Raw genomic sequence first — 13,722 nt, forward strand, 5'->3', positions numbered from 1 at the left:
AATGATCCATATTAAACTGTAGAAAAGGAGCAGAATATGGGACCTTTAAGGCCCTGTTTACACGATGTTTCACCCCAAAATGCAAAGAATGCAGACGGAAAAAGAAAAGGTTTACATGGAAGCACTAAAGGACTGAAAATGCTGTAGTGAGCATTCCAGGCCTGTAGTTGGCGCTATAAGTGTCTCTTATGGTAGATCTCCACCAAAGTCATGTTGGGCCGATCATCTGGTGTATTGGATTCAACAGATTGAGCACAAAAGCACAACGTGGTAGTCCACAGTTGTATGCCCATGTGCAAAGTGTAATGTGACATCAATGTTTCCTCTAGAAAACTCTGGTTTGCTGTTTACAAGGCAATAGCTGTTGAAGCGTTTCAGGAAAACGTCCATTCTGGAGCCGTTTTTTTAGGTCGGTTAAAACGCTGTTTCCATGTAAACAAGAGAGACAACAATACTTTTGCCATCCAAAAGTGTTGCTGCGTAAACGGACTCTAAGGTTACCTGCTCCACGAACCCCCTTCCTTCTGGTTTGCCAGCCTGGAGCAGAGCAAACCTCATCAAGATCTTGTGACATTTTCAGAGCAGATTGTTTTGAGCAGTTTACAGACGGATTCAGGATTTTTTTTTTTTTTTTGCAACAAATGAAGCTGTAGCAGTTTAAAAATCTGCATCTGGCATTGTTACTTTATAATCATTAATTTCAGTCATATGTGAATGTTCTACTGTTAAACACACAGACTGCATTATAAAAAGCACCATTAACTGCTAAAATAGTGAGATGTTTTTACTGAAAAATAAATAAATTTGTTTGTGATATCTGTCATATCCATGTTGGCTTTGCTCACACCAAGTTTTTTCACTTCATGCATACATGATTATTTGTTAATATTCAGTGAGAGGGCTGAATAAATAAACCAATCAACACACTGAACTTCCTTGGAATGATCGGCCTGCGGCTACTTGACTTTGCCTTGGGAGCTGTAAAATGAGGTCTCACTAATGTTGTTAAACAGCTCTGTCCATAATTTTTTACAGCTTTCGTAACGCAGTTATCCAACCAAACAAGCTTCTGTTGAACGTGGAAAAATTTCAATTAAAGACAGATTCTTCACACCAAAAATAGGACAGAAGTGGTTAGCTGGTTGGTGAACATGGCAGAAAATTAAGCAGCTGATTAACCTCAGGAAGAGGGGAGAAACCAAGGAGACAAAAATAGAGCAAAACATAGAGTGAAGATGAGAGTTATATCGGCAAGGTGGACAGAAACGTAGCTCTTAATGAACAATGATGCTGCACAAAAACTGCAGAGTGTGCACCTATAGAAGCAGCCGTTTACCCATAATTCCCCTTGCTAAAAATGTCAAAGTTACTTTCACGTCTTTCAAGTGATAAAAACAACAACAATTGAATATGTAGGTTAGAAGTCTGTTTAATTCATTTATCTTAAAGGAGCTTTGAGGAGTTTCTAGCTCTCTCCCTTCTAGATATATGCCTGACTGTGATCCACACTTTAAAATGAGATTAACAGCACAAATATTACAGGTTACAGATTATTTTGAAATGCTTTTCTCAGCTTCCTGATTACGTCGTTCAGGACCAGATTGATTTACAGCACATCTAAGTCTAGATCCGCCAGAAGGTGGCAAGGCAGTCGAAATAAAACAGATCCTCCTCATAGCATCTTTAACGAATACATTGTGCTCATTTTTTATCCTTAGCTGTCGTTGGCTCAAATCCTTTAGTCCTCTTTGTTTTCTGGCGATCTAACAGACTGATTTTGGATGCTGAATGTGTTGTGTTGGCATCATCTTAACTCCTCTTGGACCTGCTCTCCAAGTGGAGTCCCTACATGGAGGGACCTAATCTCCCTGTGAAGTGCACACACTGATCCTCTGCCAGACACACACATCTCAAATACCCTAAAACACACAAGGACACGTTGCCAATCAGGTCATTTACACAAACGCTGCAACAGTTGTTAATAGTAGAACTTAAGCTGTCATCCTTCAGTGCACCTGCAGAGGACTGAATCTGTCCTCCATGACTTCTCTCTCTTAATCTCTGCAACAACCCTCCCTTGTTGCTATGGAGACTTCCTGCTGTAGTGCTATGGGTGGTGGTGTGCTTTGATGATGTCATGGGTATTTTTGTGATCTTCAATGCATCTTCCAGAAAGATGTTTGGTAATAAAGCCATACAAAGAGATAGAAGATGACAAACAGTCAGGAGAAGAGGGGGCTCTGTGCGTTATTGTGCCGCTCTGATAAACACAGAGGGTATTTAGTCTGAAATGATCACGTAATTTTCAATCCGCCTTACAGGAAGGTGGTTTAATTCTCATGAACACACAATAGCCTGGAGAGATGGCAGAGTTATTAGTGAGCTGGTGGGCTCTGTAAAGCAATAAAGCACACTTGCTCATACACAGGATGACAGTGTGATGGCTGCGAACCTCGGGTAGAATGTTAATATTTACCTCCTCGGCACAGGGATGATATGCAGTTTTCCACTCGGCTCAGACGTAGTTCAGTTCTCTTTAAGGCCCCACCACGAGCACCGATTGCGCTCTTAAAATCTGTAACAACCATATCTTCAGAAACAAATCTCAATGTTCCCAAATGTGCCACAGTTTGTAAGTATAAAATCACTGTCACTTACTTTCAATAAATCTTTGTTTTTTCTGATGTGTACAGAAGCATGCAGTAGTATCTTCATGATGATCCGGCCCAGTCACCCAGTCCCAGAGAGGTTGGGTCGTTCTGTCCGCTCAGCTGTGCTACAGGGAAAACTTGTGTCGTGCAGAAATGTTTTCTGGAACTAGACGTCTGGAAAAATTGTAGAGAAAGTTCTTATTGTCTTGTCTAAAGGACTTTTTCAGGCCTTCGTAAAAATGGATAAAACCATGACATTACTGTGTAAAATTGAAGGTTGCCATGAACTGGGACAACACTTGTTGATTAAACTACTGAAATAGGTCAGTACTTTGTTGTTCTTTTTTAGATTGGAAATACTTTCGCTGCTCGGCCCAGCTACCTTCAGGGCACTTTTCTGAACTCTTGCTAATTAAATGACTTGTTTTATCTTTTTTTTTTGGTTTAAAGAACTGTAGAAATTCACTGGTTCTGCCAGAAATAGCCTCTATGGATTATATTTACAGGAACATCCAAACAGAAAAGCCCTTGTTGTTTCTCACTGCCTGTAGGAATATGTGACATAATAAGAATACACTATATGTACTCATTGAAAAAGATAAGGTCAGTAATTGGACTTGGACTTTTCCCCCTGATATAACTGAGCAGCATTGTCTCTATAATTGAGTGAAAGCAGCCTGCATGCAGCTTGAATCATCTCCAATAAAAACAGCACAGCTCATAATCGGTTTATAGGTCATGTTGAAGACAGCAGAGAAGAACACAGAACAAATACTGGTATACACAGCCTTCCCCTGAAAAAGCACCCCGCCCTATCCCAACAAAAAACTGCATTCTGGGATAAAAGACAAACGTTCACAGGCATGTGTATACATGTGTGTTGTGTCTGTGTTTGTGAGTATCTTGTTGTCGTTCTCTGATCAAGGGAAAAGCTGCAACCAGCACACATAGACACATGTGTGCGCCACATATTAGCAACACAGAGCACACTTAGCTAAGAAAGGCATATGGCTAACAGTCTTTGATTTGTGTCACAGTTTGGTTTCAATAAATCATGTTGGCCTCAGTTTTCACCACTTGAAGCAAGAGCCGTTATTTTTGTCATCTCAAAATCCATGTAGAGTCCAGGAGAGGAATGCGCTTTGCAAAAATTCAGGCTGATTCCTGTTCCTGTACTTGTGAGTTCTTTATAGAAAGCTGTTTGGAGAAACGTCCAAAACATAGCTCCAGATGTTCTGTCACAGCCTGAATCACACTGAGCTACAAAACTGTACGTGGAACATCAACAATTTTTATTCTTGCGATGGCATTTTGCTGCATTTTGGGTCCAGAGGTGATCTGCTGGAGGGGGCAAGCTGCTAGGCACTGTTAGATAGAAGTCCTTGTTTGAAGAAATCAGTGAAGAGAGGGGAGACAAGCGGATCCAGGGGGAGTTCTGTCTCAACTTTGGCCCATTAGGCCCCACAGGAAGACCTGAGTCATTGCATCCCTAAAGGCAGAAAACAGAGAACAGTGTCACCATGGGTTTAAACAGAGGGCAGCTCTGAAATAAAAAAAGACTCTTTGGTAATTGTTACTAAATGTTGTTAAAGTTCACTAACTTCATTCTCCTTTTGATTTCCAAATGTCTCTTTACCTAAATGGGAGACAGTCTGTTTCGGGTCGTTGTGTGTTCCAGGAGGTCTCTGTCGAAAAGTGGAACTACTGAGAAAGAAGGGGAAAGAAAAGAATTAAGAAATGTAGCCAGACCCATTTCACGGCTCAGTAGATTTATCAACAATGCAAAGCTGCTCCTCTTCTTCCCACTGTCTCATTAGCACTCATGCAAATATCAAACCATAAATACTGTCCAGAAGGTAGAGAGGCAGCTTTTGTATCAGACGGAGTTAGTCTTTGCTCTGTCTTAAGAGCTGCTTCAGCTGCCTCTGGGTGGAGCAGGAGTGTTAATGCGTGTTTTATCCAGCCCTGATATCCAATTCCTCAATTACTGGCCATGACCACCAACTTCATTATGTGATTATTTCTAAAACATGTTTAACCAGCTCTGAAATAGCCACTATGTTATCATTCAATAATTTATACTTAGAAATGTTATTGGGATACGTCTAGAGCAAGAACTCATCTGACCGCCATTTCTTTTTATTTTTATTTTGTACAGAGTTCCTCAAAGCTCATGTGAGGAGTTTGGGGCTGAAAATCAATTACACAGAAATTGAAACTTTGCCAATATAACCTACAAAGGTAAACAAGACCCTGGGAAACTAAACTGGTTATACTGGGATAGATATCTACAATGTCTGGAGATGCAGCCTCCTAATAAGCGGAGGTAAGGGAGTTAAACAGATGGCAGCTTAAACAGCCTTTGTTTACATGTTTCTTCATGTTTCAACGCTGATGTAAGTTGTATGTTAGATATTTAAAATGAAGAAGGAAACAGTTTTGTCAGAGCGTGCTTTTTGTACATTAAATAATAAAGCCAGTATAAAGATTAAAACGTTCTGTTTCATTAATAATGGTCGCTAAAATCGACACAACTTCAATGTTCCAAGCAGGAGTTATTACGAACTCTTTCGGGTCAGTTTTTCATAAAAGTGGTGTCATAAGTACTCAACATAATCCCCCCCTACTCCTCCTTAATTAAGGGGGTTCAAAATTTCTCTGTGGACTTCCCTTATAGGCTTGCTTCAGCACTGTGTCATAAACCTTGTGTTGACTTTTCTTCTTACATCAATTGTTTTGTTTACATGTTTGTTTTATTTTTCTTGTTCTTATGAAAAGCTGTAAGCTGTATCAAACTTGTATGTTACCTAAACTGACAGGAGTGTGCTGTATCTTGTGGCGCCATATCACACTGTAGCATCTTGGCATCCCATATTGTATTGTGCTATATTTTGCAAAATCTCATGTCTTATAAAGGTTCTCTCATATTTCCATTTATTGTTCCCGTTCATACATACAGGATACATTACATTTCAGGAAAGTAAAAAAGGAAATTGCCACTTTCACTCATCACAGTTCCTTATTTTTGGCCTCTAGTATCTTCCAATGAATATTAAATGTGACCATGATGGGTGCAGGAAGGATAATACTCTATGGAATTTGAGGTTTTTGCATTGTGTTACTATTTGCCACACTTAGTAATGCTTCACAGAGAGATGTATTAAGTTTAAGTGTAACATATAAACAAAATTTCAGATATTTTACAATGGATGGATGTTTAACAATCCCTTGCTGCCTGATCACTCTTGTTTCATTTGTCTGTTCATCACAGCTTTAACTGTATCCTGATACTGTGCTTCAGTAATACCACTGTCTGAGTCTCTAGTGTGTTTTTTTTAAATCTCCCTCAGATATTCATTTAATCACAATTTTATTCTTTCTATTTATTCATTTATTATTTATTTATTTTGTAGGAGAAGAAATAAAACAATGAAACCAGTTTTAAAGAAAGAACATTATGGTATAAAGAACGATAAGTGCGGGATAAGAGGAGGTAATAAGAGCCTGGCAGAAACTAATGTGAACTCAAGTGGGATGCAGAGACACATCAGGAGAGCAGACAGAATGATAATAGAAAACATTAGTATGTACGGTTTATTACTATGTAAGGTTAGTTTTCTGTGACTTTAACAATCCATCCTGCCCATTCCCCTACGGACAACATCCAGACAGACCACTCTGGTTATAACTTCAGTCTCCTTCACAGTATATCTTGCTTGCTGATCGATTGACCATGGTTTTTCTCCGCTGGAGCTTTAATATGACCTCAGAAATGAGTGGCCCGTTTAACTGATGTCAAATACAGCTATCAGTGAAAAAAATATGAAGTCAAGGTCAGGGGTCAAAATGGAAAGGAATAATCAATAAAAGAGGTCATCCTGTGGAGCCTCCCACTTTGCCTCTAGGGTTAAACCAGCTAATGAGACTGCCCTGGTTATCACTCAGCCATGGCTGCATGGATGTGCATGGAAGAAGAGTACTACCACACACATGTGCACACAGCCGCACAGCCTCACAGTCCACGGTTGATAGATCCCTTCAGACTGCCTTTTTAGATTCTATTTCCCTCTCTGTGTCCGTTAGAGTAATCACAGTCTGGGAGGACACTGAACATAAATCTAGACATAAATCTGAGGGGAGGGCGGTGCAGGGGGCTCAGAGGAAATGGCACAGGAACAAAGGAAATGGTTGGCTCATTTAGTAGCATAAGGAGGCTCAAATGGTATATGGCACGTGTTGGTGCCTGAGCAGTGAGTTTACAAAATACACTATTTAAGCCTGTTTGAGTAACAATTCCATTTTTGGCAAAGATAAAGTACAAAACCCTGCAAAGGAAAACAACCAGTGCTCAAAGGTTGTTTATTTTCAGCATTCTTTTTAATTTTTTTGTACCTATGTATTTTAGCTTTTGTACTTCTGTTATATTTAAGGTGTCCTTGAGTCTCATGAAAGGCGTCATTCAAATAAAATATATTATTGTCATTATTGTTGTTATTCTCACTGAGTGTACTCTAGATTAATGTGTTTCATCCATCAGTCCTTTTGATATCAATAGTAAACAAAGGCTGAGGTCGCCAAGCAGGTATGGGGCCCCCTATTTGTTAAAAGCCTGATAGTGGCCACTGGGAGGCAGCACTGAGACAAACTGGGTGGGCATTCTGTTGGTGCTCTTATGTATTTCATAGACAAAGTCAGCTGAAGGTTAAAGATGACCTGGAAACACTAGAGGAGCGACAAAGCCTTTGGAATATAGAAATGCCAACACTTAAGTTGGCAGAAGTCTAAACATGAACAGGTGAAATATTCCTTTACTGTTAGATATCAATAAAGCAACATCAAAACAAAAACAGCCTGTTTTTATAGTATATCAAAGATTTGAAGGTTAAGAAATAATGCTGATAATAAAATAAAAATGAAATAAGGGAGTGTTTTTCCCTGCTCGTGATGGAGATGTAAATTTTAAGACGTGTCTTCCAGCCTCATCAATCAGAGCCAGTCTCCTGATTTAACTACCCTGCTTCAATCAAGGCTGTAACACACGTGTGTAAATCTGCAAACAGTAAAATACTGGAGTAACGACAAAGGAATAATTCACACAGTGAGGCAGTGCTCAAAACTTACCACTTCCATCAGTGGGGGAACAGCGACCTCTGCCGGCCACCCGCAGCATTGCAGCCCAGACAGCCAGACACAACGTGCTCCCCAGGCCATTCATAATTCCTCACACGCTCCCTCTCCTTCCTCTCCCGGTTTATTAGATATGGCTTGTTGCAGTCACACGGGGAAGTTCATGTTTGTAATCTAAGCTCATCGCTTGCCTGAATTCAATTCGTGCCGATGTTGAAATCTCTTGGGCATGTCTGGGCTTGTATTTTACGCACGAAGCAGCCCAATCAGAACTCGAAGAAACGCGTTTTAAGATGAAAATCTCCATTATTGCTTCCAAGCCATATGGGAGGTTACTGTGGAAACAAGGGTGCCATGGCAACGATGACCGGGGTTACCGAGGAAACGACCGTCACCATGGAGACTGCATCACAGCGGGCTATATTTGAGGCATCCAAAGACAGGCACGCTCCATCTTTGGTCGTTGTTTTGTGCATGTGCGCGTGGAGGAGCGCCGTGTTTCTCCTCTCGCGCGTGTGTCTCGCGCCGATAATGAGACTCTGACAGTCCAGGCTGGCCCCTCGTATTTATACGGCGCTGTTTACGCATTTAACAGCCCATGAGGACAGTTTTATATCGAGGATATATGGGGATTATTTTAGTAAGACAGAAGCATTTGGACTAGACTTTAACGCACAGTAAAGGCAGAGCACAGAACAGTCTAATCCAAGAATATATGTGAAACTGCTTTTCAGACATCACATGTGTTTAAACACACACACATATTTAAATTGTTCTGCATATTATACATAGGCTATGACTGACGAATCACGACTCATAACGCATGATAATACAATGTGTCCTTCCATGTGAACTCCTTTTTTACAGGTATAAAGCTTCTATATCTACCTGTTGTGATCATAGTTTTCCTATTGCATTGTGCACAACAGGTCGGTTGCCTCGCTCAGGCAGGAAAAGTAGGTCTTATACTTAAAGTGCTCTCTCTTTCTCTCGTTCCTCCAAGCGCGAATGGTGCCACACAGAATTATGGATTTAAATCACTGGAATGAAATTCCCGATTCTTTGAATGGAGCACAAAGCAGCGTCTCTGAACACACGGGTTTCTATCCCCTTTCTTTTCCCCATCTGATAATCCGCTGCTTCCACTCGCTCGTGCGCAACGACTGTGTGTCAACACGTCACGTCTTCGTGTGTTCAGGGCCATGGTGTGCAAACGAGCTACACGTCAGTGAAAATCTTTTTGTGTATGTTGACACAGTTCTGGGAGTTGTTTTGCTGCGCGGTGTTGGTGTTGGTCGAGGTGGGGAAGTTGGGCTGCTGTTTGAACGCGCTGTTGATTCCGTGCTCCTCTATCACCATGTACTCGCTCTTGCTCAGGGAGGAAGAGGAGCGAGTCTTCCTCAGCTCCTCTGTGTCTGGCAGAGGTTGACAGCTCCCCACGTGCAGGTACTGAGCCTGCTCCTCGCCCTCCGTCTCTCTGTGGTAGAAGTAGTTGAAGTTGGAGACGATGACAGGCACAGGTAAAGCAATGGTCAGCACACCAGCGATGGCGCACAGTGACCCCACTATCTTCCCTCCGATTGTCACTGGGTGCATGTCCCCGTAGCCCACCGTTGTCATAGTTACCACAGCCCACCAGAATGCGTCCGGGATGCTATTGAAACCCGAATCTGGGTCGTCTGCTTCTGCAAAGTAAACAGCGCTGGAGAAAAGGATGACACCAATGAACAAGAAAAAGATGAGCAGCCCCAACTCGCGCATGCTGGCCTTCAGAGTCTGGCCCAAAATCTGAAGCCCCTTTGAGTGACGTGAAAGTTTGAAAATACGAAACACCCGAACGAGACGAATTACGCGCAGAATGGCTAAAGACATGGCCTGCTGTCCGTTCCCCTGTCTCTCTGCCAGTTCTGTGCCCAGCGTGATGAAGTAAGGGATGATGGCAACAATGTCAATAATGTTCATGATGTTTTTGGAGAACGTGGCTTTGCTCGGGCACGCAAAGAAACGCACCAGAAGCTCAAAGGAGAACCAGATGATGCACAGCGTCTCCACCACAAAGAAGGGGTCTGAGAATGGGCTGATAAAATACGGGAGAGTGCCGTTTATCACAGGCGCAATAGTGATCGGGTCCCTGTACTCATCCCTGAACTCTGGCAGTGTCTCTAAGCAGAAGATGACAATGGAGATGAGAATGACCAGGACAGACACTATGGCGATGCCCCGTGCAGGACCCGAGCTCTCCGGGTACTCAAACAGCAGCCACACCTGTCTCTGAAATTCATTCTCAGGCAGCGGTCGCTCCTCCTCCTTTATGAAGCCCTCATCCTCCCTGAACTTCTCCATAGCTTCCTCACCCAGCTCATAGAAGCGGATCTCCTCAGAGAAAATGTCAATGGGAACATTAACAGGTCTTCTGATACGCCCCCCAGACTGGTAGTAGTACAGGATGGCATCAAAGCTGGGTCGGTTCCTGTCAAAAAAGTACTCGTTCCTGAGAGGATCAAAATACCTCATCCTCTTCTTCGGGTCACCAAGGAGCGTCTCAGGAAACTGTGAGAGAGTCTTGAGTTGCGTCTCGAAGCGTAACCCCGAGATGTTGATGACCACCCTCTCGCAGCATTCGTGATCCGGTTCATATCGGTCCAGAGAGTGGTGGCCCGGGAGAGCCGCCGACTCTTCCAACATGTTGTCACACGCCACCACCGTCATCACGTCAGCCTCTGTCTCGATGTATCCGTGGTTAACCAGGTTGTCGCCCCGAGTTTTGGTCACGCTTGGCGGGGGTGATTGCAGAAGGCTGAGGTGGTCGTCCATGCGCGTCTGAAGACGCATACAGGGGCGGCCGTCTCGCCCCCTCTGCGAGCCCCGGTCAACCACAGCCGCCGCCACAGCCTCTTCTCCTCCACCGTCTACCTCACTCTATCCCTGCGCTTCACTTTCACTCTCTACTGTTGCTGTTCCCGCCCACGGGGAGAGTTCTGGGTTTATAAACAGGCCTGTCACCCGCCCATGGCGCGCCAGCGCTGGGTACCTTATCCTGTGCTCCGCCAATCGCAGGACGCACAGATGTACACAAGGAGCAAGAGACGGGCGTCATTCCACTCCAGGGTTTGGGCGTGCCCGCCTCCTGCTGCCCCCCTCCCCGTCTCCTAGACGCGCTCAGACACACGCACACACACTCTCACTCACCATGCGAGTCCAAAGAGTCTTCTTTTAACCAAGGTCATTGCCCACAGACAGGACATTTCAAACTACGCTAAACATTTCATATCAGAGCCTCTTGTTTTTTTTCGAAACAGTTTAATAGGAGGCATCATCATCAAAGCGCTGCCTTTTGCCACACCTTTTGTTCATGGAGGTTTAGACGTGGCACAATTAACTCTTTGCAAAATGATCATCGCACATACTTGTCGCTGTGGTTTAAAAACGCACAAAGAAACGATGACTGGACCCAGTCTATGTGTAAGCTCAAATCTAATTGATGCTTGCCGCCCACAGTGGCCATCCTACGTGTTAAAGTGGAGGAGATCAAACGAGGAGGGCGTGGTGGGAAGAAAAGAGAGGTCAAATAGGTCGATGGGAGGGAACACAACTGTAAATGCAAAGAGTACAGAAATAGCTGTAACTGATGTCAGACAAAAAGTACAGCCTATGAAATTTGTTGGGAAAAGTGTATTATCATAGAGTTGTGTACTAGCTTTTATTTTAAACTATATTCAAAATGAAAGCTAGTGAGCACTGACGTCGAGGGTGATGCATAGTTGTACAACATAAACACAACAGCTCCATGTAATATTTAATATTTCATAACGGTGAATGTCAAAGGGTCAGCCACAGTGAACGTGGGTCCTCTGAGAGTATTGATAGATGAAGTGGGGGGTATAAAGCCATTTCCTCACAGTGTTTAAGATCATTGACAAAATACTGCAAAGACAGATACATGTGTTTTATTCCAAAGGTGTTTGAACAGTTTTTAATGTTAGTTTTGTATATTCTTAACCAAAATGTTGCTTAAGTTGCTCTTTTTGTTTTATGTAATTTGTTGAATGTATGATAATTCATAATTCTGTGAATGCAGGTAAGAGTGACCCCTCGTTTTGTCATTGTAACTGATATGAGCAAGTATAAATAATACAGTGGGTAAGCAAATAATTTTGAATCAAGAAAGTGACAATGAGTTGTTTCCTGGTCAGATTTATAGCCCCAGTTTTCTACCTTGACTGTTTCGAGCTTGGTAAACAGATTTTAATGCCCCTGAGGAGCTGCTGTCCAAGGTGCTGAAATGACAGCGAGCAAAAAGTATGAGACCTTTTTTTTTTTTTTTTTTTGAGAAAACCTAACTAACAGTTTAGACTTCACAATACTGACCAAATCCAACTGGGTAGGAGGAGCATATTCACCACAATAACTGCAAAGACAGAGGCTGAAAACTCAGAGGCCAACACCAGAATATGTAAAAAATAAAAAAAAATAAAAAAATCAATGAGAGGCTTTGTAGTTAAGTTGATATGAAATGAACATCAGTGACACACAGTGATTTTTTTAAACTGAAATTATGAAATAAAGTTTAAAAAATTCCATATTTCCCACTATTGTATAAACAGATTTTACCAAATATGAGCAAGATCACGTGTATGCCCAGCATGTGGACATTTTACCCAACACCTACACAAAACATTCACTGAGGAACAGAAGACATGAAGACCGGGTGAAGACAGATTGCTGTTCTTCACTTTGCTAAAAGCTGCTCTGCGTTCAGGATGTGTGTCAGTAGAAGATTGTTGTAATCCTGCCAATGCCAAATACTTGTGCTTCTCTCCTCTGTGCGTGTGTGTGTGTGTGTGTGTGTGCGTGTGCGTGTGCGTGTGTGTGTGTGTGTGTGTGTGTGTGTGTGTGTGTGTGTGTGAGTGGGACGGTGTAGGTGTGTGGGAGGTGGTGGTGTATGTAAGCTGAGAATAGAAAGAGAGATAGAAAGCATGAAAAGTTGACTGCTTACTTCGCTGAATATGTTAAAAGGAATATTAAGAGTAGCACAAAGCCTCTCAGTGGCGTTCTTTTAGTCTGCTCTGGTTTTTCCAACAGACGGAAACTCATCGCTCCACGGTTATGCCTGCAAACACAACATATCAACAAGTGGTAGAACACAGTATCAAAAAAGGAGTAGAGGATGTAAGACACATTGTCCTAATTGTGAGGGATGACTGTGTTCGCTGTTTGTAAAACAGCTGCCTCCTCCAGATTAGATTAAAAAAAACCTTGAGTGATTCAGGTAATCTGAAAAGTTGCTCATCAATGTGGATGCTACGAGGTAACACCCAGCCTGTACAAGTGACCCCACCATCACAAAACTGACTGGAGGACTGGACCAAGTCTGTACCAAGCAACCTCTTATCATACGATTCGCTCAGGTCCTGACCCCAAAGGAAAATGTGGAACTCAGCCACAGATTATAACTGTGTGTCACCACTAGAGGGTGCAGGTAGAAGTTTCACCCTAAAAGGAAAAGGTGAAGAAAAGGGCAGATAACTGCTGGATCTTGGGACCCATGTAACCTAGAAGAGACCAGCACTGATGTATCACACTTTTTCAAGCTGCAGTTGTCTTGGTATTAATTAGCTTCACTTCGCACTACAAGTTCAGAGTATTTCTCTTTCTTATTCATTAATGATAATAAAACAAATTAATGAAAGTAAAAGGGTACTTCACCCTGATAAAAGCCAGCCTGCTACACAAGCAAAAATGTTATACTGGAAATGTTTGGTAATTCTTTCCATCTTTTTTAAAAACAGGGTTGTTCTCAGGAATGTTTTTAACAGCAGTGTTTTGACATATTGGCACTCACCAGTGAAAGAGCTGATTCCTTCCTCTCTTAAGAGTAAACATCTCTAACTAGCCAAACCCTGATCCAGAAAAAGCACCGAAGGTGAACTGAAGTGTTTTCATC

At 42.4% G+C, this 13,722-nt stretch overlaps 1 protein-coding gene across 2 annotated transcripts; it reads right to left on the reverse strand.

The window, feature by feature from the left end:
- Positions 1-3,375: 3,375 nt before the first annotated feature.
- Positions 3,376-10,916, reverse strand: LOC141799185 (potassium voltage-gated channel subfamily A member 3). 2 transcript variants are annotated; one of them, XM_074681339.1, is made up of 3 exons: positions 7,773-10,916; positions 4,288-4,352; positions 3,376-4,140 (listed from the first exon to the last, which is right to left on the reverse strand). In XM_074681339.1, exon 1 carries the CDS (start codon positions 10,608-10,610, stop codon positions 8,997-8,999), a length of 1,614 nt encoding a protein of 537 aa, XP_074537440.1. In that variant the 5' UTR covers positions 10,611-10,916; the 3' UTR covers positions 3,376-4,140; positions 4,288-4,352; positions 7,773-8,996. The 2 variants fall into 2 exon arrangements, with proteins under 2 accessions (XP_074537440.1, XP_074537439.1); XM_074681338.1 differs by having other exon boundaries at positions 4,288-4,355.
- Between the last annotated feature and the right edge of the window lie 2,806 nt (positions 10,917-13,722).

Source organism: Halichoeres trimaculatus, unplaced genomic scaffold (assembly GCF_033239565.1).
Source record: "Halichoeres trimaculatus isolate MK-OKI-2021-1 unplaced genomic scaffold, fHalTri1.1 fHalTri1_scaffold_11, whole genome shotgun sequence".
NCBI lineage: Eukaryota > Metazoa > Chordata > Actinopteri > Labriformes > Labridae > Halichoeres > Halichoeres trimaculatus.

Coding starts and splice junctions, on each gene's coding strand:
- LOC141799185 (XM_074681339.1), bottom strand. CDS start 10,610: ATGCGTCTTCAGACGCGCATGGACGACCACCTCAGCCTTCTGCAATCA.